Consider the following 26,391-nt stretch of genomic DNA (forward strand, 5'->3'; position numbering starts at 1 on the left):
ATTCATTGTTCCCCCATATTTTTCAAATGCTTGAACCATTGTACTGTACAAGGTGGTCCCCTCCAAATCACCACTTGTGGAAGTTCTAGCAACTAGGCCACATAACACCTGTGGCAGGGCCTGTAAATGCCCCAAATGCCACCTGGGATGGGGTCCTCATTGTCAGGGAGACGGTGAGTGATTGGGTCTCAAAACTCCCATCTTACCAACCTTCTTTGTGACCACACTCAGTGCCAACTGTGTTGATTCAGGTGGTCCAGAGAGCAGACACTGGTTTTAGAAGGGCACAAGGTTTCTTGTGGGGAAGGGTGTGCATAATGTTTGTGAAAGATAAAAAAAAAGCGGGACGCCTGGGTGGCTCAGTTGCTAAGCATCTGCCTTCGGCTCAGGTCATGATCCCGGGGTCCTGGGATCGAGCCCCGCATCGGGCTCCCTGTTCAGCAGGAAGCCTGCTTCTCCCTCTCCCACTCCCCCTGCTTGTGTTCCCTCTCTCGTTGTCTCTCTCTCTCTGTCAATTAAATAAATAAATAAAATCTTTAAAAAAAAAAAAAGAAAGATAAAAAAAAGGATTGGGCTGGGGTGCCTAACTGGCTCAGTTGGTAGGTCAATCTTGGGGTCGTAAATTTGAGCTCCATGTTGGGTGTAGAGTTTACTTTAAAAAAAAAAAAGGAGAAGGAGGATTGGGCTATGAAAACCAAACTATGATGCAGATCTGAAACCTATGAAGGTAAAGAGGGGAGGAAGCAGGTGTGGGTAGGCAGAGCGTCAGACTGGGATGCAGAAATGACAAGGTCTCATTGATCTAATGGGAAGATCTAGAGCAAGGATTACCTATTAGAGAAGTCCCACATTCAGCAGTAATGGCCAGGCCATGTTATTGGCTGGGGGCTGCCTGGGAAAAGTGTGATTTAGGCTCTAAATCTGAGACAGATCCTGAAGGGCTACAGGTGGAGGATCCCAACCAGCCAACTGTATGACTTGAAGTCAACCAGCAGGTTATTTCATGAAGGGAGATGGTGCACTCCCATAGCGGCCACACCCACTTTGTGGTCACTCGAGATCCCAGGGTCCTGGGATCAAGTCCCGTGTCAGTGGCGAGCCTGCTTCTCCCTCTCCCTGCTTGTGCTTTCTCTTTCTCTCTCTCTAACAAATAAGTAAATAAAATCTTAAAAAAAAAAAAAAAGTTTAAATAACACACTGCGCTGCAGACACTAAATAGTATGCTGTAGACTCATGTCCTTACTTGCTTTTTTAAACACTGAAAAGGAAATTCTTAGAGGTGGTACTGAAGAGGAGGAAGAGAGAGTATGGCACATGATGGAATAAAAAAAAACCCACACACACCACAATTTTCAACAGAATGGCAGAACTGAACAAATAAAATCTTACGGGAATAAGTAACATACTTTACATGGGACCCCATCTCCTCACAAAAAACAAAACAAAAACAAAAACAAAAAAAAACAACCCTACACAGATATAAGAAAAGTGACAGATGCACCTTTGACTGATAAAAATCATGGGCCGTGGCTGCCAAAAAGTGGATTCAATCTTAGACTTTATTAAAAGTATCATCTAAACCACTGTTCTCCAAACTTGTTCTAAACAGCACACCCCTTCTCCTAAGGCAATTTTATGCAGAGTTTATGTGAGATATATTTAAGTGTGCCCTGAAGTACGTCCCAAGAAATTCCTAGAGCTCTGAGAAAGAGCTTGAAAACCCCTGACCTAAACCAGGGAGCAAATTCCATCCTGTTTTGTAGATCAAACTATTTGTACTAAGATTAGTTCTGGTGACCACACTTTAAAGCATCTTTGAAAATCTTGACCCTACAACAAAAGAATAATGAAAGAATTTGAAAATGTATCCTGTGGGGGCGCCTGGGTAGCTCAGTCAGTTAAGCATCCAGCTCTTGGTTTTTACTCAGGTCATGATCTTGGGGTCCTGAGATTGAGCCCTGTGGCCCCTCTCTCTTTCCCTCTGTCCTCCCTCCCCGCAACTTGTGCTCTCTCTCCAAAGTAAATAAGTAAATCTTTAAAAAAAGAAATAAAGAAAATGTATCGTGTAAAAAAAACCAGCAAGGGAGATATCTTCCTGAAAAAAAAAATGTGTTCTCAAAACATCTGGAAATATCTGAAGAGACCAGGACTTATTCCTTGTGTCTCCAGAAGGTAGAATCAGGGAAAAAAAAAGATGGAAAGTGTGTGATTAGTTTCCTAGGGCTGCTGTAGCAAAGCACCACAAACTGAATGGCTTAAAACAACAGACATTTATTCTCTCACAGTTCTGGAGCGAGAAGTCCAAGATCTGGTATCAGCAGGATCATGCTTTCCAGAAGCTCTAGGGAAGAATCCTTCTCTGCCTCCTCCAGCTCCTGGAGGTTCCCAGCAATCCTTGGTGTTCCTTGGCTTGTAGATGCATTATAGCATTGTTATATGGCGTTCTCCCCTTAAGTGCCTGTGTCTCTGTGTCTTCTCCAATTCGTAGAACATTACTCATATTGAATTAAGGTCCACCCTCCTCCAGTATGACCTCATCTTACCTAATCACATCTTCGACAATTCCGTTTCCAAATACGGTCACATTCGGAGATACTGGGAGTTAGGACTTCAGCGTTATCTTTTGAGGGGACACTCTTTAATCCAGGATAGATAGTATGTAGGAGATCTCAGTCTGAAAGAAATAACTTCCTAATAAGATTTATTCAAAAGTGCAGTAATTTTCTGAATTAATTCCCATCAGTGAAGGTGGTCAGGGGTGATCACTTCGAAGATGTTAATAACTAATTCATTGGTTAGGTTATTAGACTAGAAAATATTAAATTCCTTTTCAGCTGTTGGTCAATAAGCAATAAGCTCATGAACTAAGTAGAATTACATCACTCGGTTTCATTATCATTGCCACCTAAAAACTTCAGCTTACATGTCCACTCACCAATTGACTACATAAGCTACTATACTTGGTGTTATGAGGAAGTACAAACACATCTCCTCCCCAAATCTGCCCCTCACCTTGTGTTTTGGTGAAAGTCATCAGCCTCTACTCAGTTTTCTAAGCCAGAAATATGGGGGTCATGTTAAGTATATAAGCATATTGACTTAGAGCATGGATTTTGGAGTCAGTCAGACTCAGACTTAAATTCCTGCTCCATCACTTCTAAGCTCTAATTTTGGGCAAATTGATTATGGTTGAGTTGTCCATTTTCTTATACTCCACTTCAGGCCATTGCCATCCTTTGTCCTTACTGCTTAAAACCTCCTCTAATTCTAATGGAGGTATAATGTTCAGTAAACTATTAATACTTAAAGTGTGCAATTTAATGAGTTTTGACATATATATACACCTGTGAAACCAAGATAATCAAGTATCCATCATCTCCTCCAATTTTTTCCCACCACCCCACATCTTCAGGCAAACATTTCTCTGATTTTTGTCACTATACATAAATTTGTGTCTTCTAGAATTTTAAATAAAATCACAGTATACTTTTTGTGTGGGCACTTTCACCCAGTTATCCATGTTTTATTCCTTTTCTATTGCTGAGTAGTATTCCGATATATGGATATCCCACTTTGGCTACCCATTCACCTACTGATGGACAAACGTTTCCGGTTTGGGTATTTTGCAAACTTGATACAAACCCTTCTGTACAAGTTTTTGTGCGGACATATACTTTTCTCTTGGGTAAATACCCAGGAGTGAAAGGGGCACCTGGGTGGCTCAGTAGGTTAAGTGTCTGCCTTCGGCTCGGGTCATGATCCCAGGGTCCTGGGATCAAGCCCCGCATCGGGTTCCCTGTTCAGCGGGAAGCCTGCTTCTCCCTCTCGCCCCTGCTTGTGCTCTCTCTCGCTATGTCTAATAAATAAATGGACTCTTTAAAAAAAAAAAATGAAATGGCTGATCTGTATAGTAGGTACATGTTTAATGTGGGGCTTGAACTCACGATGCTGAGACCAAGACCTGAGCTGAGATGAAGTCGGACACTCAACCGACTCAGCCACCTAGGGGCCCCTATGTTTAACTTTTTAAAAAGCTACCAAATGGTTTTCCAAAGTGGTTACACAATTCCACATTGCCATCAGTAGGGTAGGAAAGTTCCCATTACTCCACATCCTTCCCAAAACTTGGTATGGTCAGTGTAGCGAGTGTGCAGTGGTTATCTTATGCTTTTAATCTGTATTCCCCTAATGACTAATGAAACTCAGCAGCTTTTCATCTACTTATTTGCCATATTTCCTTCAGTTTAGTTCAAGTAAAAAAAATACACAAACTTTGCCCATTTTTAAATTGGGTTGTTTGCTTCATGTTATTTATCCTAAGAGTTTAAAAAAATCTAAATGTAAGTCCTTTATCATGTATATATTTTGCAAATACATTATTTTGCTGTTTCAATGTCTTTTGAAAAGCCTAAATTTTAAATTTTGTTGAGACCAATTTATCAACTGTTTTTAGTAATTTGGTTCATAGCTAAGAAATCGTTGCCAAATCCAAGATCTCAGAGCTTCTGTTTTCCTGAAGAAGTTTCATAGTTTTACTCTTTGAGTGTATGATTCATTTTGGGCTAATTTTTGTATAGAAGATTTTTTCTTTTTATTTTTTTACAAATAGCTTTTCAAATATTCTAGTGCCATTTGTTGAATAGATTATTCTCCCCGCTCCCCCCCCCCACACACAAGTACCTTCGCATCTTTTTATAAACCAATTTCTGGACTCTCCCGTTCCACTGATATGTCTATCTTTATGCCAATACTTCATAATAAATTCAAGTCATCATCATTTGTGTGGTACTGATGATGGTCTCTTATTTTTTCCCTTCCAGTTTTGTGACCCTTCAAGCTCATTCTCCAGGATTACAGCCAAGGTATTTTTCTTAAGTGCAAATCTGCCATTCATCAGTCCCTCTCAACCATGAGATAAAACCAAAACTCCATTAATTTGGTCTTTCGAATTCTAGCTCTAGTTTGATGTCTCATTTTTACCATTCCCTCATCCAAATTCAATGCTCCAAACACTGTTCTCTCTCACCCTGTGCACTTGCTGTGTGCTTTATCTCAGATGCCCTCATCTTCATTCTCCCACTTTTGCCTGGCAAATACTCACCACTTCCCCTGGAATTCTCACCTGGACTTAGACAGCTTTGACTGTTCTCACCTTGATGCTCATTCAACACTCTGATTAGCCTATCACACCAACTGGCACATTATTTTAATTACCCACTTGTCTCCCCTACCAGATCATAGCTCCTTGGGATACAGCAGATGCTCAATGTTTGAATGAGTATAAGGATGAACAAGACAGTTCCTTGTTCTTCAGAAGCTCCCAATATGGTATGGTATGGTATATGGTATGCAGAGCAGTAAACTATATTGATCCTGTCACTGCCCACCCCACATGTCCAGTGCTTTCTAGGTCTGTTGTTTCATAGTGCCTTGTTTCCTAGAAGGGATAACCTTTGTGTATTGGTCACTGTATTAAAATAAATCACTTGTAAGGATAATATGTGGAGGAAGCTATTCTCTTCCTAGGACTTCGAACTTCTATCTGCTCCTGGCCACCTTCTGAGGACACTGCCAGAGAACTCACCTCAATCCAAGTTTGGAGTCTGACATTCCCTGAACCACTCCAAGATGAAAGTCTCAATCAGGATTGTTTCCTCAGGTGACCTTTACTCTGGGGAATGCTCTGCTGATTTCTGGCTTTAAATTAGTTCTGATGGGTGGGATGCTGGTGTAGTGGGTCAGACTCCTTGTTTTGTTTTCTGGGCAACATTCCCTGTCATATTGCTGACACAGTGGCTCAGCTTTATAATCTCCTCTCAATTGATAAATGAATGCCCTAGGGACGAAAAGGAACGGAGTGCTAGCCTCAGCTCTCTGTTTAGTGCAAACTGAAAGACCAATGTCAACCTTACCCTCATTCACGAGGCCCTACACATCATCTGGCCATTGGCTGCTGCTCCCCCACTGGCTTGCTCTGAACCAGCCACATCATCATCTAGGTCGGCGTTCATACAAATCCTGTCCCAGGGCTTCTACACTTGGGACCATGGTACTTGCCGAGAACCCACCGACAACGTTTGTAATTTTCAAGCCATTACAGTTCCTCTTGCAGTCAACTCATTTCTGTGATTACCAAAAACTGCTATTTGTCTGCACCTTTTAGGGCTCATCGCTTTTGATGTATTGTTTTTCTTTCTTATCCCGCCTATAACATAGAGTCTTTGAAGATATGTGCTTTCATCTGTCATCCTTCTTAGCATAGAAAGTACTAAGTACTTGCTCAATGCCGTTTTTAACCTTAATGAGTATTACGTTTACCTTTATGATCTCGGGTCGCCTTAGATATATTTAGCTTAGAACAATTATATTCTTAATTTGTAAATATATTCTAGGTAACTAATTTACCTCAGAGATACAGCAAAAAATACGAGAACTTTTTTTTTAAATAAAACCAGTGAAAAATGGTTAATGATTTACTTCAAAGTAATTTTTTCAGACTCTCTGGGGTAGGAAGGGTAGGGCGTTCTGCTGTGACACTTCATACAGATGGTGGTTTAAATGTAGGTTTCAAAACTGCTAGCACCTGAGTAAGTTTCTTTGGAAAAGTTAGTACAAAAATACAAGTACAATCAAATTAATTTAACAAACATTTATTAAAAGCTTATAGGATAGGTATTGTGTGCTACATGCTGGGGACACAAGCACCACTGAGACACTGTCCCTTCTGTTAAAGAACCCAGGATAGAAAGCTGGTAATGGGTGGGAAGGGAAGAAGGACAAAGATGCCCTTGTAACTAATTTGAACTGGAAAAAAAAGCAGATGAACATTCTAGGAACGTGGATAATGTTAGCCAAGTACAGGTAGTCTTGTTTTGCTACCATTTATGGAACAAGGTGTGGGGACGGCTGAAGAGCAGCCTGGGAACACCAGGATCATGGCAATGGCACTGGAGGGAAGGGAGAAATTTCAGATATATATATTTTTAAGATAGGCTGAATAGAGATTAATGATGAAAAATGTCAGAGAGGACTAGTAAGTAGTGGCAATTCTTCATTTGGATAACTAGGCTGGATAGAAATGCCATCGTGGGGGCGCCTGGGTGGCTCAGTTGGTTAAGCGTCTGCCTTCAGCTTAGGTTGTGATCCCAGGGTGATCAAGCCCCACGTCGGGGTCCCTACTCAGCTGGGAGCCTGCTTCTCCCTCTCCCACTCCCCCTGCTTGTATTCCCTCTCTCACTCTGTCTCTGTCAAATAAATAAATAAAATCTTTAAAAAAAAAAGAAAGAAATGCCATTGTGACAGGAAAGAGAAATATGTTTTTGGGGGTGTGAGAGGGGACATAGAAATTTTAATGTTAAGTTGGATACCTTTTCTACAGGATACAGCCATCCTTATTAGGTTCTTGCCTGATGAGTTTTATCTACCCACAATAGGTCCTTGAAGGCCAAGCACCTATATGAGAAGATAATTTCTACCTTAGTTTCTTATTTCAACTTTCATTATTAAAACATTTCCATACTCCACTGAACTGGAAAGAGCACACAGGTACTCCCACTCATATATTTTGCCTTAAGCAAACATTAAAAAGAAATCTCATAAGCAATTTAAAATATTTATTGACAGGAATTCTCAGCAGGACAGATACAGAACCACTGTAGCCTTGGCCCATATTATCCAAGTATAGAAAACCCTTAGTTGCGTCATTTTTCAATTCAGTTCATATTTAATTTTGCCGTATGTTAGAGTGAAAAGTACCAAGGAATATAGGGATTTCAACAGAATCATTTATCCACAGTGGCTTAAACCTTCTATGAGAGGTAGAAATTATTTTAAGGATTATAATAAAGGGAGAGAGTGTCATCAAAGCACAAAGGAAGATGGATCTTGCATTTATCTAACCAGCTACTCATCTATTGTTGAGGGCTGCAGAAATAGCATGTAGAGATAAGGCAGTTTTATGGTAGAACAGCTACCCCAATGAGGAGTAAGGTGCTCCTGGGGCAAGCAGATCCCCCATGAATAGAAAACCTAGAATATCAGCAGAGCATATTAAATTTCTTCCTGCTATGAATAATAGAGATGCAGAGAGATATCCCTTCTTCTGCTTATCTCCTTTTCTCTTCTCATAGCTTCAGGAGCCACTCATCTAAGTAAGTTAGTTGATGTGTGTGTATATTCAAGAAAGAATCCCAAAGTTCTCTACAGGATATCCTTATGAATCATACAACTTAAAGTTCAGCAACACCAGACTCATGGTAACTCTAAGCAAGTGCCTGGGTCTCAATTTCCACCTTTTCTGAAAACACCCATCTTTTAATCAGGACTTCTTTAAATAAAGCATGAAGAACCGCTAAAATACACTAGGCTACACTACTAAGTAAACATGATCTGTTAAATGAATAAGTGCTTTAGTGACTATCTTCATTCTGTTGCACTTATTTTTGGAAATGGGCATTTTATGGTTTCCACAATCCTTGGAAGATCACAGTCCTTTGTAAAGAGAAACTAGTACATAAGTAAATCTTTACATTATTATAAACTACAAAGAGATTTAATATCTATCCAATTTAATATTCAAGTCTACATAAAATAAATCAATGACAACTGCTTTATTATTAAAAGTTACTGAATTCCATAAAGCACACAATGTAATTTATATTCAACTAACAAAAGTTTGATACATGTATTTAAAAATATATAATATATAGATTTATGTCTTAACATTTATATTCTATTCAAAAAGCAGTAGCTTTACATATTTTACAACTTGAATTTATAAAATATATATACATCCACCCTATTCAAACCCTCAAAAGCATGAGCTTCCATTCCTATTAATAAAATGCACAATCTGTATTTCTGAATATTGAGAGAAAAATGGTACCAACTAAAAACAACAAACCCATTTTAACTTGAACATGGACTTAATTCTTGGCTACTAGATAACTGACATAATAATCTTTTTGAATAATTATTTTACCCTGAGCCTGATAATCAATATTTATGTCAATAATCTGTGGTTAACTATGAAGAGACTTGCATTTATTTTCACGGTGTCTGTCAATCTACCACATTCCTTACTCGATTTGTTTCAGGCTTTAAAATTAAGAGAGGTGGGATTATTCAATCTTTCCATTTACCGCGAAATTTGACAAGTGATGTCACACCTAACAAGCCAAAGCCCAGAACCATGCTTTGCCTTTGAGAAAGCAGCTTAAAATTACTGCAGAAGCAAACTTTTCACCCTGACAATGTATGCATCAAGAAACTGTTTCTCTTTTTCCCTGTCAACTGCACTCAACTTGCTCAATTACAATTCTTTAGGCATGTTAAAATATACCAGCTTCTATTCAGGCATTCCTTCCACATATTCAAAATGTCTTCAGATATTATATTGTTTTATTAAAAAATTTTCATAAAAAAAGACATTCATGTAACCATTCTGGAGATTCATCCCTAAATGTAAGTCCCAATAACATTTGAGAATTAAAATCACAATAAACACTTCATTTACAGGACCATAAGAAGCAGAACTTCAACTTTAAGGATAAAGATCTAAGTTTGAAGTACATGTTTAGACTCCACGGGCCTCTGGAATGATGCATACAAGCCTGTCTTTAATGTAGTTTATGCTAAGAAAACAAAAATCTCCCACACATTATTTAAAATAAAAAAAAAAGTTCCAAATCTCAAAATGGCTTAGAAACCTTAAATGGAAAAACACTTTTACCAAAACAAATAATTTAATTCATCTGGGCAATAATTAGGCTTTGCGAGAGTCACCATCCAAAAAGTAAACAAAACTCCCTTGATATTAGTATTTAAGAACTAAATTACTTAGTTAACAGCTCATTTATCAAGTAGTCAACTATTCAACAAATTTAGCCATATACTGATGAACCGAAATAAGGCATCAGAAATTCTATGTATTTTAATTGTAGAAAGAAGTCTTTTTCTTTTAAGAAAAAGTTCTGATGTAATTTCACTAATCTTCCTTCTCTGGACTCCCTAACCTCAAGAAAAGGAAAGGGGAAGAAAGGGAGGAAGGCAGGAAAGGAGGAAAGGAAGGAGAGAGGAAAACTTAGGGAAACTGCTGAAGACTGACATATTGGACATCTTTGAGGAGAAAGGAAGACAGAAAAATGAAAGAGAGATAAAAACAAACAAAAGACTGCAAAGAAGATTAGGACCAAGGGGTGCAGATTAAGAGACACCTTCACAGATCTTAATCATGCAAAGGCACTAGCATAACACAGAATCGTGCAGTAGCTGATTTGGTAACAGTGAATCCGCAGAAAAGATATGGGAAAGCCTCAGTTCTTTTTGAAAACCAATTTATATACACTTAATAAATCCTAAGCATTCAGCTAAAATATATACAGGAAACTAAATAAAAGTGAGATCAAGAAATATAAGCAGCAGTAACCATGAAGGATTAGAACTAGTGACACTGAATTCTTTATTTAAAAAAAATCTGAACACACAGTACCTCCTCTTCTCTTCTATTTTTAGGAAGAAGCTTTAACAAGTTTTAAGTATCTCAATTCTCAAAAACAATAGGCTTTTTAAAAAATAAGACTTGATTACCAGAAACAAGTAATATGTGGTTACATACCATTTGCATATCACTACTCATTTCCATTATTTGTCAATTCATCTTTGATGCAATCTGGAAATAATTAAGCAGTCACTAGATACCTGTTTAAGAATCTGAAGAAATTATTATTCACCACAGGAATCTAATGATATATATTTGCATATATTTAAAATTTCAGAAGGGAAAAACTAATCAACTACCCTAGCTACTTTATACCAAATATTTATATACCTAATCAAAACAGTAAGGATTAAGATCTTTCTCCAGATGAACTGTATATAAAAGCTGATTTTTACCATTTTCTTTTGGGGATTAAAAAAAGCTTTATTTCCTTGCTAGCTAAAAGGAGGAATTCATCCACTACAAGTTAAGTCCTTTAAAGGTGAATAGTAAATTCCTTAAGAGAACAGCCATAAAATTTATTAAAAAATTTATCTTAAAAAAAACTGAAAACCATTTTTCTCTTTAAAATCTATGGCATTAATACCTACTTGACGTAATGTATTTTTTTGAAGGGCACCAAGTTCATGATCTAAGCATGCAAAAGAAGGAAATGAATGTATCACCATCTTAACAGAATTTGGCAAACCAGAAGAATGGCCTTAAAATAAATAAATAAATAAATAAATAGAGAGTACATATTGTCTAAATATGAAAGTATAATTCTGCAGTCCTATGCAGCAGATAGTGCCCCACAGAGCAAGGGAAGAGGGAAGTAGCATAATCCTATGTACATTTTCTTGGTATTCTGGTTGTCGTTCAACAACACAATACAGAGAAATGTTCTTTTTATTATTACAAAGCCATTAAATGCCCTCTCTAGAGCAATGACTTAGGTAAACGGCTTATTGTCTCTTAATAATGTAACTTACATTTAAAATTAACTTAATTAAATCTAAGTGCAAAGGAGTTTCCAATAATTCCTAAGTTCAAGGGAGTACTGTAATGAATAAGGTGTTATCTTACTGCAAATTCTGAATGGTTGGTATTTCATCTTATCTTCTCTTTAAACCATAAAATGTACTGAAATTATTTGGTTTCCTTTACTTTCCTCTACTTCTTTTTATTTTATGGTATCTCTATGTAGAGAAAGAGGTATGTTAAAATACTGCTTCTTTTATTTTAAAAAACTCAACTGAGGCTATATAAGACCTATTAATCTATAGGACAGCATTGTTAATCTTTGACCTGGTATATTAATTCCTTTGGTGAATAAATGTCACAGGTCATTTCTTTATAAAAGAATTTTAGTAAGAGGACCAGCAGTACGGAGAAAGATCCCCCACCCCCACCCCAGAAAATGATCAAGTCAATCAGTAGTTTAGAGCAGTTGTGTAAAATATGAAAAATATATAATATGCCGCTGCAATTTTCATATTAAAAAGCAGTTAAAAACTAAGAGTAGCTCAAAGCATTCCAAAAAACACTTTCTGTCTTAAACAGGCCAAATGATCAGACTGATAGAGACTATTATGAGAACTTAGGTGTATCTAGTCAAGAAAGAACAAAAATGTGTTTAATTTTAAAAAGTGGTAGTTGCTAACTATAGTATAAACAGTGTCCACAATTTGGTGGCTGGCCATAGTTTTAATTTTTTTTTTCAAGTTATTTCTACAGCAGACATATTTTTGAAGTCTACCCACCCCTGAGTTCAGCAATTATACTTTTAGAGTGTAAAATTATATGCCCTTAATTAACAACATGTACAAAGCTACAAAATGTCATCTATACAGAGATTAAAAACAATTTTGAAAATATTCCTTGCCAATTATTGATTGGATGTTTTGCTGGGGTACATACTTGAAAGCTTTCAGCCAATTGGCTTTTATTTTTAAGCCCAAATTGATTCATATATTTATTCACTGCAGGATATGTCAAAAAGAGTGCAACAAGAGGCATTAGTAAAAATAACATTGTAGTAGAAACAGATTTTTGCATATGTGAAAAGGTAATTTATAAAATACATAATTGCTTTTTAAAAAGAGAACCTAGTTGCAGTATCATTAACTTACATGGTACTGAGAATTGGACGTTTCAACAATTTTTTTCTATAGAAAAATTTTACCTAGCTGTAAGCAAAGTCTTTTAAACAACAAGAAAACAAAATAAAACAAATCCCTCCAGGAAAAACTGTACGGTTGTGTGAGACAAATAAGAAAACATACCATTCTATAGTATACTTTTGCCTAAATTTAAAATAAAAATGTCCACACTCTTTTGTTAAAACATTAAGCCTCTGTCAAAAATGTATTTCTTATTTTAGGGTACAGGATTAAAGGACAAAATGATACTTACAAGTAAAGAAAAAATTACAAGAAAAAACTTGACAAAAGCTTTTCAATTGAAGTACTGTAACATTCAAACTTGACTTAAAACATAACAAAAGAAACAAAATTGCAAACGAAAACTCTTTATGGATTTTCCAAACATAAATAAATGAAATAGTGTTTAGGCAGTAGGGCTCATGCTGATGGCTAGCAGGAAGTAACAGAGTGTAATCTACTTGGAAATACCGTTACTGTACAAACAAGCCCCAATTAAGGACTACAGCAGTTTCATCATCACTGCCATTGTTCTTACTTCCAAAATCAAGCCTTGATTCAACCATTCATACCCTAGATTACTCATACCTTTACTTCAGAGATTGAGGAACTATATACAACAAATGAATTTATTTTCACCATAGGGATAACAATATTGTACCTCTCTGCCAATGTTACTTGAAAACCTTCCATGTCAAAACAATTTGACAGCAGATATAAACAATTCAATAAATACGCAATGATCTTTCATTATAGTCCTTTAAAGACGCATGTTAATTCATGCTGTTAACCTTAGGATCACAGTGCATAGAATCCAAATATAAACAGTTGGGGTGACTTTCAAAGTAATGTTGGATCCCTCACTTTATTTATAATCCCACTATAACCAATAAGTTCATTTCATAGGCCCTATCATGCATTAATTATGGGGTGGCAGGAGTTAATGAAAATTTTTCCTGTTAAACGTCCATTGCCGGCAATGAACGTCCCAAAACCGCCAAGGAAGTCATTGTTATTGCACAATACATGAGGACCTGGAACTTTTCCAAAAGCTTAAAAAAATAAAAATTAAAAATGGAATTATATTGACATTTCCTGACACCTGCATTAATACTGTATGACTAATAAAAGCATGTCAGTTGCCTGGACTGAACCAGCGATCAACATGCGCCCAGAATGCACACAAGTAAAAATGCAGTAAAAGGAAGTAGTCTTCATTGCCTATAGGTCACTTCCAGTCAAAGGTTAAAGTTCAAAGACTGAATGATCAAAGTGCTCATTTTCTCAGTAGGACTATCTTCTGCTAGGAGGATGATAACAGTGGCATCAACAAGTATCATCTTTAAGAAAAGGAGAAAAAAGATAATTAAAAAAGTCAAGCATGCATAAGTAAAACCCACACGTTAGTCTAACACAGAAATAATTTCAAGAAGAACATGGTTTACATGTCTGACTTGCCTCCCCCAATCCTTGCAAATAAAAAGTCCAGTTTGTGTTCAATTACATAGTGACAAACAAATCACGTTATATTCTTTCACAGAAATAGTTCACACAAATCTTAAATGATGCATCAGTGTGTTAGTTCTATTTAATAAATTGATATATGTTAGCACATATTCCGGATTTATCAGTCTTGAAGAGTTCTTTTATGGGCAACAATTTTAAGTTGTAATGAGACAGGAAGTAAACTCCTGACCAACAATGTCATGGTATTTAACACCCGATAATGCAAGTTGTGTCTTTAGTCTATAAAGGAAATAACTTCACAAATGAGGTACAATTACCAAATCAATTAAAACATAGTTAATGTTATTAATTTCTCTTTAGAAAATACATTTAAAAATACATTTTTCAGCAAATATAGATACACATACAAATGAGGCCATTAAAAAGACCCCACAGATTTAGTAATGCCTTCTGGTAGCCTCAACACATTATGTAAGATATATAATTGTGGAGTTCATAACTTATTTTACAAAATTATTTCACAAGACATATCTGAAGGATTTATTTTGAGGACTGGCTACTCCTCAGAAAGCAGCTTTAGAAAGAAGCAAGACTAGTGGCAACTACCCAAGAGTTGTGAAAGCTCTCAAGGACAGCATTGCTGAAAAACTGGCCAAAATATTTTACAAACCATCCCATGTTAGGATTGATACACTGTTAATAAAAAATCCCCATTTCCAATGACTCAATGAGAACTAAAAACCAGTAAATCTGATTTCTATGCTGGGCAAACTCGTAGAATATTCCATCACTCTATTTTTTTTTAAAGATTTATTTATTTGACAGAGAGAGACACAGCGAGAGAGGGAACACAAGCAGAGGGGGTGGGAGAGGGAGAAGCAGGCCTCCCACCAAGCAGGGAGCCCGATGCGGGGCTCGATCCCAGGACCCTGGGATCACGACCTGAGCCAAAGGCAGACGCTTAACGACTGAGCCACCCAGGTGCCCCCCACCACTCTATATTTTAATGGAAATCTAAAGGGTGAAATATACTAGATTTTTAAAATAAATCTTATCTATATCTAAATCATTAGAATTCTTTAAAGAAAGAATATCTTTAAGAAGAAAATAAGCAGATAATGTATAGCTTCTAAGTGTCACATGAAAGTATCTGTTTCTTAAATTACTGTGGAACTTGGAATAAAGAGGAGGTATGGATGTCATGAATGCAGAACACTTAAGAATGTAAAGAGGTTCCTTAAAACATCACTCTTCCAACAGAGTAATTTATAACCCTAGGGTCCTTGAAAAAACTAAACCTAATCACACTTAGACCTCTAAGCTAAGAAATGGCACTAAATTCTACCTAACAGGTCAAACCTTAAGTATTCTACCACATGACAATGTATACAGTAAGAAAAGTGAGACAAAATTCAACTTGAACATCATGTACCTAATTAACCACCATAAGCTTTTATCTCCAAAGATATATCATCTTTGATAGGTGATAACATAAATTTATCTCCATCAGGTTGTTCATTCTGGAAGTTTTCCAGTATAGTAGGCTGTTGTAGAATGTGCCACAATCCACCAAAATGATTAAGAAATCCATATAAAGCTAATCTCCCTAGCCCAATCCCTACCTTGGATTAGATGTTAAAAAAAAAAAAAAAATAGGACTAATACTCCCTGCCTTGAATATTCTATCTTTAGAGAAATAAACTTACTGAGTTTTGAAAATGGAGTTCTATTATCTGATAGCTGGACCCACAGGGACACACGGACTTAAAACATTACAAATCCATCATGGCTGTAAGTAATCAAAGAATCTATGAGCAAATACTTAAGTATGGAGACAAGTATGAGCTAAAGCCATGGCTAACTCTCCCCCAAATAAAAAGGCCATCACTAAGAAGCAAAAAAGTAATTTGTTAGCAAAAGAAACACAGTTCCCTAGATAGATGAAAAAAAGATTACTGAATACCACGATGGTTTACAAAAAAAAGTTTTTAGAGTAAACCCATCTTGGATCAAGACAAATATAAGTTTATAAAATGTGATCGGGGCGCCTGGGTAGCTCAGTCGTTAAGCGTCTGCCTTCGGCTCAGGTCATGATCCCAGGGTGCTGGGATTGAGCCCTGCATTGGGCTCCCTACTCAGCAGGAGCCTACTTCTCCCTCTCCCACTCCCCTGCTTGTGTTCCCCCTCTCACTGTGTCTCTCTCTGTCAAATAAATAAATAAAATCTTTAAAAAAAAAAAAAATGATCAAAGAACACAATATATCTAACCTCTTGGCTAAAGTATATGTAGCAAGATGAAGGCCTGAAAAAAAGAATCTCAGATTAACCATTTAATTTTTTTTTCTGAAACTGTAGAAGCCCTTATTAAAAGTATACCCTCAAATGTAATACACAAATAACCAGTTCCAAAGAGATGACATTTACCATGCTGGACTTCTGGGAAATATGAGTGAGAGAGAACTGTATTATAGAAGAAGGTCAGTTTTCCCCAGAGTATAAGAACCATCACATTTTAATGGACATCACAATCATCACATTATAGTGGAAACTACCTCCCTGGATACTTCCAGAGATTAAAGACTAGAAGAAAAGGAACACAGTAGTAAGTCAATAGATATAAAGTGGGATCCCACTTCCAAGAAAGACAAAAATAAATCTTTACACATAAGTTTGTCTCTCCACAGTTTAGGGAATTAAAGTTTTCTTTTGATGAACCAACTTAATAAGATTTCACAGAAGACAACAGAATTGTTATACAAAAGGAAATAAAGGGAAAAGACTGAGTAAAATTTGGACTTAGGAATTTAGAAAGTGATTCTGTAATTCTAAAAGGTAGGTAGTGAAAATATAAAAACGTTCACAACTAACATAGGTAATTCTATGGACAGTTATAAGGCGGAAAGAAAGTTTGTGAATACTAGTCTGAGACAATTTTACGTTCCTATCACCTTATAATCCTTAGAATTCTACAGGAAATGTTCCAGCTGAATGGAACCAGAATGTAGTCTATAGTTTTGTTAAAAAAAAAAAAAAGAGAGATATTCCTCTACTCCTCTCCAAATTTATAAACTCAACAGTTTATTGGACATAACATCTAAACATCATGCCAATCTATCTCCTGTAAGCCTAGTTTCTGAAGCCAATACTCAATTACAGTCTTAAGCTTTACTGCTCAATTCTCTATCACCTTAAGGAAAATGCTTCAGGAACCAGATCAGTACTGCCATCTGTGGAAAGCAATCATTTACGAAACTAAGTTGTTTATGTTCAATTTGGATCCCAGGAAACAGATGGATCATTTTATTAATGGATTCTATTATTGAAATATTTTTATGATCCCATAAAAAGATACTTTTTATCTTTTTCAAGAACAATTATGTCTATTTTATGATTTTGAACTTTGAGGCTCAATCATTCATTCATTTGTGTACTAAACTGTATATATTTGTTTTCTATGGACCATTCTAGCCCTGAATTATAGGTAAATTCCTCAGCCCCTTTGTATGCTGAAATGAGTTGTCTATTCAAATACTTACTTTGGTTAGTTCCCTTTATTCATTTATTTTTTTAACCTTATTCTGTTTAATTGATTTTTCAAAGCATACGGACCCCTGGCTAAATTTGCAACACAGAATGTTTGCATTCCAATGCAGATATGACCTTAATCCTTCAGTGAATAGAAACTATAAAAGAATTCTGGAAAACAGGTTGATAGCAAACTTCAGGTAAGTAACAATAAGGAATATGTATTCACATATCAATAACTCTTTACACTTTTAATAGGAGCTAGAGAAGAAGCTCAAAAGAAATGCAAAAAGAAATGAGTAAGTTATGATACTACAAGTACAGTAGGGTAGCAGTGACTGGCCTACATTTTCAAGATATACTAACAATGTGGAACACAGTTTAAGTTGAAAGAGGTTTTTTTCCCCAAGAACTCAACACTGGTATTTGGCAGCTCAATTTTGGTGTATCAGCAGAATCCTACTCTTCTAAAACCAGGAGATCTACTGAATTGCCAAATTACTGTTTTTCATTAATAGTGCATCCATCCTGCATCCAGGAAGCCCCCTCTGAAGCACACAGATATTACGACTCTAAACCCAAACCTCTTTTGCCTCTTTGATTGCAAATACTGACAAACACTCTGACCCACATTGACCCAAGTATGTTGATTAGCACCATACAGGACTATGGAGCTTGTACCTGAGGCCTACAATTCTGCTTAACTTCTAAAAACTGAAATGTTAAGTGTTTCAGTAAGTTCATCCAATTCCATGCAAGACTTTGTTCAGTCTCTGATATTTTTGTTTAGGTCTGCAGGTCGCATCAGGACTCTGATTTGACCTTATAATCCTTTCAGAATTAGATGATGCTAATAAATAACAAGAGTCCATATTTCTTGGTAATTTGGTGTTATAAGGAGAACAAGATTAATCAATGAAGATCTTTTTGGAACTAAAGCAGCTAAACAGAAAAACATAGGCTGACATCTGGAAAGCTCAAAAACAGAGTTGATATGTCCTGCTTTATGAGTGAGCATGATTGATAAGATTTTCCAAATTCAACTATAAGGCCAAGGTGAGCTATTTTTCACATTGCTTTTAACTCACCCTGAAATGTATAAAGGCAAAGACAATATATGCTACACAGCTGAAATGCTTTAGTTTTTTAAAGGTGAAAGAAAAGTTCAAAGAAGCTTGTCTACACCCACCCCCCTTTATGAAAGAGCAGCTGCTCTATCATCTCAAAGTGTAACTAGTATTACCTGTCCTTGATTTCATGAGGGTCACTCATGGAGCAAACTGTTGAATTAAAGAGAGATTCTGGGAGGGGAGGGGAAGGATTCAGATAGTCAGGGTTCAAGCATGAGTAGGAAACATATTGAGATAAGAACTGTCACTGTTAGTCAATAAACTGAGTATGTTTTAAACAGAATTATATGTAATAGAAAAAAATGTATTGTACCTGGGACCAGAACCTGAACTAGAAGAGTCATAATTTAGTTGAAATAGAATCTGATCCTTTTAAAGATGGCTAATTTGTATTGGGGGGGGTGGGCAGGTGGGGTGACACTTGTAATCTGTTTATTGATAAAATGAATTCCTACACAAACCCTAGACTAAATTTAGTTTGAAAAGCCTCTCTTTTCTTATTTCTCGGCTAAGGTGGAGAATTTAATAGTTTAAACTATTAAAAGACTTTTTACTTTAGTCGTGAAAGTATAAATTTCTTGGTTAACAGATAAAAACTACTATGAAAAATAACATATGAAGTGTATTTTATTTTAAAGAATTTATTTTATATTTCTAGTTTCACTATGTGACCTTTCTCCATTTCTTTTTTTTTTTTTTTTTAAAGATTTTATTTATTTATTTGACAGAGAGAGACACAGCGAGAGAGGGAACACAAGCAGGGGGAGTGGGAGAGGGAGAAGCAGGGTTCCCACCGAGCAGGAAGCCCGATGTGGGGCTCGATCCCAGGACCCTGAGATCATGACCTGAGCCGAAGGCAGACGCTTAATGGCTGAGCCACCCAGGCGCCCCAGACCTTTCTCCATTTCTTATTCAAAAGCACGTAATAAGATATTCTGGGAATATTCTTAGATAAAGGACTTCTCATAAATCCTTCCAACTATATAAGGCAGCATTAGAGGGCCTGAAAGATTGTAATCTTTCTGAAATTTCCCTACCAGGGAGGTAGGAAGGGGAAAAAAAAGGAATATACTGTCTAACATTGGGGCAGGATAGAATGGTAAAGAAGGTCATACTTTCAAAATATATGTATTTTTAAAATTCATTACTCTAAGACAATTTCTTTCGGTTTTATTAGAAAACTCAAGTGGTTTAAAAACACTATGGAAAAGACAATGGAGGATTTTTCTATTATTAGTGAAGTTGGGTCTGAAATAGAATGACTATACTGTCTTTAGAACTTTGTAGCAGGAGGGGAAGAATGAAGGGGAGTAAATCGGAGGGGGAGACAAACCATGAGAGATGATGGGACTCTGAAAAACAAACTGAGGGTTCTAGAGGGGAGGGGGTGGGAGGAGGGGTTAGCCTGGTGATGGGTATTAAAGAGGGCACGTTCTGCATGGAGTACTGGGTGTTATGCACAAACAATGAATCATGGAACACTACATCAAAAACTAATGATGTAATGTATGGTGATTAACATAACAATAAAAATTTAAAAAATACAAAAAACACCTTTGACACTTTAAAAAAATGTTTGATTTAGTTGTGTTTGTCAATATTCTTGATTGACTAATCTTAACTTTTTATGAATCTGGGAACTTTCTATGCTAAGACCAAAGGGTCTGTGACACTCAAGATTTTTTTTTCCCCCAGAAGGGTTCCTTGTAAAGGCACAGAGAGAAGAGGCAGTTTGGTTTTTGGTCCCAAAAGGCAAGAAGATGAAAAAGAATGAGAAGCCAGCAATGTAAATTGAAGTAAAGGGCCGTTTTCTTAAAGTAGAGTCTTGTTAAGTGTTTTAGTAGACCTTCAGTGCTCAGAAAGAATTCCTTTAAGTCTGATTATTAATTCATTTTATATGGAAACTTGTCCTTTTATATCTCAGAATCCCTGAAACAGTAGTTCTCAAGTGGCAAGCTCCATCAGAATTACCTGGGGATCTCTTAAAAACTAAACAAAACCAGCGCTCTAGGCACAGTAATCAAGTTTATTAGATTCCTTAAAAGAGAAAGTAATCAGCAAGACTTTGGTGAAAGATATCCCAAGACGGTGTGTGTAGGGGAAGGATTCTTTGAGGCAGGGTGCTTTTGTGTGTGCCCGTGCAGGATTCATTCCAGGAAAATAGCACACGGAGGGATAAGAAACAGAGTATATTATAATGCTCCACTGAACATTCCATGTATAAAACAGGTCTTGTTATAAAGATGATTTTCTTAGGATGGATTCTCAGAAGTTTGGTAACTGAGACAAAAGGCTTGATCTTAAATTTTGAGCTTGTTAAATATTGCTGCACTTGCTATACCATCAGCAAATACGAAAGTACTATTTTATTTTATCCTTTACTCTTTTCTGGCACTGCACTCATTTTACTCAACTCTGCCAATTCAGTAATAGTTTCAAAATACTAAATCTGTAATTACTGCAAACTTTTTGGCCTACACTTTTAATTAATTGTATTTATTATGTTAAGCAATTTTCATAAATGGTCTTCGTTTTTAATAAGCTGTAATTGTTTTTCACATTTTTAAACCTTATGTTGACCGTGCTTTGAGGTATTTCTAAAAGGTTTTCTGAAAGGTTTAAATTTTCATATAACTATTTAATTTCTTGTGATTCCTTTTAACTTCAGAAATTCTTCCTTCCTCTGAGTTGATACTCAGCTTAAAAAAAAAACAAAAAACATTTTTCTCTTGTTGTCTTAAAAAAACACTTAACTCAACCCACAGGAAATATTTTACATATGAAGTAAAAATGTAAATTTTTCTTTCCCAAAATGATTACCAACTTCCTAGCAGGATTACTTACTAAATAAATAATTTTTCTCCTCATTGGTTTTGTGACATCCAATTTACTATATATTCAGATCTTATATATAAATTTATTTTTTCATAGCTCTTACAAGTTTTGTCATTTTTTCTTCCAGGTCATCTATAGTTGTCATTAATATTAGCTGGAATATTCATCTTTTCGTTGGCATTCTTTCACTGTGTTTTCCAACCTGTAACTGCTAGCATAGTGCTATTGTATTGATTCTAATCATCACTTACCAACACCTGACAGAACTCTTATAATTTAAAAAGTTTTTAAATGACTCAAATTAACTCAGTTAACAAGTTTCACAATGGATAGAAAGATAAGGGGGAAAGGCCATATTCCTATTAATTAGCTCTGTCAGTTCTAATTTATTAGACTAACATTTTTAAAAGAAAAATAAAGGAAATGCTCCTATGGATACAAAAAATCACAGGGGGTGGTTTTGTTCATGTATTTCAAAAAGTACATTTAGGAATATAAAATTTTGTTTTGCATTTCAAATACACCTCTTTAGGGAAGCAGTGAGGTCAGTTTAGAAAAGATGCTTGCAGTTTTCAGTTATAAAGCTATTAGCACTCTCCCAACAAAACCAATAAAACAAAATCAGTGAGAGTACTTGTATTCATATAGCTACAATCAGGAGAACCACAAATTCTTGAGGACTAACTATTAGAACAGGAAGAGCTTTCTTTAATTAAATGGGTCATCTCTCACAATGTGAACCCTCTCCCGCCACTAAGCACAGTACCAGAACTAAGTAATTTCAAAAGACATCAAAACTTCTATTCAAGTAATAGGTTTCCCAATAACTAATTCCAATTTCATCTGAAGATTATTAAGGACCCTGTTTTAGTAATAAAATGGTAGCGTTTCAAAATGTTAAAGCAATTTTAGATTTTACTTGTATGGTAGCTATGATTTTATGTGCCCCATTAAAAATCTAGTCCAATGTCTCCATTTAATGGCTTAATATTTTAAAGACTCTTCTCCGTATTACAAAAATACATCAGTTATATATTCCCTTATTTTCCCCAAGCAAACAGATATATAGTCCTTCAAACCAAAATGCTAAAAAGTTATCATTCTAAAATAAAACTGCTTACCATGATACCACCATTTTGTTTTCTTTGGATTCTTGTTACATGTTCGAACATAAAAAGAATTATCTGGTGGTCGTCTCTGAAACCAAAAAGAGAGGTTGTAAAATGGAAGATTTAAGAAGATAGTTTTAATAAAAGCTTTAGAAGAATTATTACAAAGAGTCTAAAAACAATATAAATGCCCATGTGGCACAACTGAAATAATATATTGCAGGAAAAGTAGACCCTTGACACGGGAATTAAAAATACATACATACATACATAAAACTAGGGGTTTGCATGTGTGATTTGGATTAGGTTCCAGTGGGATTACCAGAGAATGACTATTAACCCAAAGTGGCAGCATTAGGTTTTAAGGAATTTTGGTTTCATTTATTTTATCTCCCTAGAAATAATTTGTAATTATTTTTGTGAACTAACTAAAAAAAATAGAAAGTCTATCTAACTAGGTTTGTCTGAGAAACTAACAGCAACTTATAAAACTCCACAATTACTGTTTTCCTGTAAGGTAAGTATCACCAAAGACAGACCGAAGGATTCAGTTTCCAAACAATATATAAGAGGAAAAAGGGAGAAAAGCTATATTGGCATTTCTACCATATATATGCCCAGACTAGCACAATATTAGAAACATATGGCAGCTCTGCAAGGGAGCTTCAGCGGAAATAGTGATGCCAACAAAACTGAAGACAGATTTTGGAAGGCAACTTCCCTGAAAACTGTTGGATATTGACCAGACACAAGAAGTAAGTGACTCTCTACAAAAATCTGGAAACATGTCAAATTTGTATTAAAGCTACTGAGTGCAGGTTAGTAGATAAGTTAGTAGATAGGTCCAACCAAAAAGCAATGAGTAGTAGGACTGCCTAGACAGCAGGTAGGGAAACAGGCAGTCCACTTGGCACTTCTACAACTCATGTACATAACTCTGATCTTAGTTGAGCCTAATAATGCCCTTACAAGTTAATATTAATAGTAACTTAACAAAAGGGAAGAGTATAGCGTAAGATTTGTTAAACCACTACCCCAAGATTACCCTGCTGATAAAGTCTGAGAAAATATCTGAAAAATTAGCATCATGAAATTAGATGCCTGACAACTTCAAAGAATAGATAATCTGTTGCTGTTTGTCCTGCAAAGTCATAATCTGTGTTCATGTGGAATAAATTGCTACCACTACAACAAATAATTTCATAAATTCATTTTCTCTGTATATTGATTAGAACCCAATCTTAAAAAAAAAAAAAAAAAAAAAACCCAACCAATCTTCAAAAAAGAGGAAAAACACACTCATTCTATTTGCTGAAGAATCTAACCAAACTGACTAAGTGATCATGGAGATTTGGTTCTTAGAAAATAAAGTAACTATACAAAAAGATGGATTACCAAAATTGTTTTAGGAATTGAATACAAGCTAGAAAGTTTGGACTATCTATATTATAAGGGCACTAAGAATAAATGGTAGATTACTGAAAGACCTCTCAATATCAGAAATTATCTTTAATCTACTGACATGATAGATTTAAAGGCCTTCAATTCAGGGAACCATCCTTGACCATGAAAAAGAAAATTGGAATGAAAGAATTATGACTAAATCAAAGTTCCCAAATGTATAGTAAAAATTAAAATTTGTATTCAAGTCAAATATTAAAGTGAAACTCATAGAACCACATTGACCAGAGAATAAAATCCACCTGTTTTAAAAGAAGAGTTTTTGGTGAGTAGTTAGAAGACTCTTAAAAGCTTATTTGGAGCTAGATCCCCTCAGTGCCAAAGCAAGTTTCCTCTTCATCTCTGTAACCTAGTACTTAGCACAGTAAAAACAGTATCTACTAGGTTCCTAATAAACTTTTACTGAATTTTGATCGCATTTCACAGAACTAATGCTGCCAGAATTACTTCCAAATTATTATCTTGGTTAAATATAATTTAGTTCATATTATGTAATATAGCTTACCAATAATTTAAATGGAATAATTAGGCATATACTAACTATGAAGGAAAAACTAGCAGTAGACAACAGAAATGTGAGGGGGATAGAGAGGATCAGAAAAGGATAAAGGAGATGGAGAATATAATCATTTTCTAGTTTTTAACATTAAATCATTACATTTATTTATTTATTGTAAATCATTACATTAAATGTAAACAAAGTGCTAATCATTACAAGGCACATGCAAGAGCTATGTGCACACATCACTGGTGTTTATCTCAACTTTTCTTATTAAAATCCTATACTTACTACTTCACCTTTCTAAAGACATTAAACATTAATGAGGGCACAGAAGTCCTTGTAACCGCAAACTACTCTACTCTAGACCTAAAAATTTAAAATTTATGTGTGTGCTGAGGGTGGAAGTGTGGGGGTAGAGAAAATATGGAAGCAATAAATGAGTAAGACTTGTTTCCAAAGCCCTTGGGGTTAACAAAAGCTCAAGTGTAGCCTTAAAATGCAACTAGAAAAGCCCACAGGCAAAGAGGAAACTTAAAAAGTCATACTACAATTAGATCATGTGTACCCTATTTCATCTATTCGAAGATGTACGTTTTTCTGCACATTTTAATATTCCTGAATGGGGATACATGCCTTCTAAATAATGGTGTCATCGTTTAACTGACACAAGTTTTTTCTTTCTTATATGGTATATAAAATTGCATATTAATGCTCTTAATGCCATAATTAAAAAAATACAATTTAAACCATTACTTCCCATGCTTTTTGTAACAAAAAAACCTGTTTTTTTAAACCTAACACCAAGAAACCTCTTATGAAACTAACATTTCAAGAAACTCACTTTGCAAACAGTGGCTTAGAGTGTTTCAGAGTCTAGATAACCTATCATTTAAATATGAACTACTTAAAGTTCCTAAATACTAATTTAAAGTTCTCTAAATACTAATATAGTAAAAATGATAGTTCAATTTCGAGAAAACAGGGGGGAAAAACTGCTATAATAACCCCACAGATCCCTAATCTGTAAGGTAAGGTTGTTTCTCCTTTAGACCCAATACAAAAGGAAACCCTCATGAAGAGAAGAGGCTTTAAAATATAGAAATACATGAACACTGTGCTACACACTGCCCCTCAGGCAGAAATGACAAGAGGGCCAGAAATGCACACAGGATTTAGATACTTTAAGAGGGTAGCCTAAATTTAACTCATGTGACTTTTCTTTCTGGTATTTTCACCTTTCCATCAGACATAGAATCTGTGGATTAAAAAGGAGAATTACAGTAAAAGTCCTGAAAATTCTACTGGTAATCTAACCTTCCTCTTTCAACCTAATCATGATGATCAGTATGATAGGAAAGCTCTGGTTCCTGGGAAACTCCCTAAAAGAGGCTGATAGGGTGGGAGCCAGCAGAGGGGAGAAGGGAACTATGAAACTTGCTCTTGGGACTTTCCACTGTGAAATCTAGAAATGAGAATTTCTTATACACTTTTGCCTTGTGCATGGTTACAGAAATAAAATTCAGATTATTTAAGAACATCTGCAGAAATTTTCTGTTTAAGAAATATAAAACAGTGTCTGACTTCTATGTTGAATGAAAGATTATCAAAATAATTTTCTAATCTATTACTAAACATACTATCTATAACTTCTTAATAAAAGGCATTAAATCCTTCCTTCACATAAATTATGTATTATAATAGTTTTTCTACCTAAACTAAAAAA

At 35.6% G+C, this 26,391-nt stretch overlaps 1 protein-coding gene across 1 annotated transcript in view; it reads right to left on the reverse strand.

Moving 5' to 3' along the window:
• Positions 1-8,451: 8,451 nt before the first annotated feature.
• UBE2W (ubiquitin conjugating enzyme E2 W) overlaps positions 8,452-26,391 on the reverse strand; it is a 74,553-nt gene continuing 56,613 nt past the window's right edge. Inside the window, exons 5-6 of the mRNA XM_035011358.1 lie at positions 22,718-22,793; positions 8,452-13,979 (exon numbers count right to left, since the gene is read on the reverse strand). Of these exons, the coding sequence (XP_034867249.1) occupies positions 13,966-13,979; positions 22,718-22,793 (90 nt within the window). The 3' untranslated portion in view covers positions 8,452-13,965. The remainder of the gene's footprint in view (positions 13,980-22,717; positions 22,794-26,391) is intronic.

The sequence above is a fragment of the Mirounga leonina genome, unplaced genomic scaffold (assembly GCF_011800145.1).
Source record: "Mirounga leonina isolate KUSES-001 unplaced genomic scaffold, KU_Mleo_1.0 Mir_165, whole genome shotgun sequence".
Lineage (NCBI taxonomy): Eukaryota > Metazoa > Chordata > Mammalia > Carnivora > Phocidae > Mirounga > Mirounga leonina.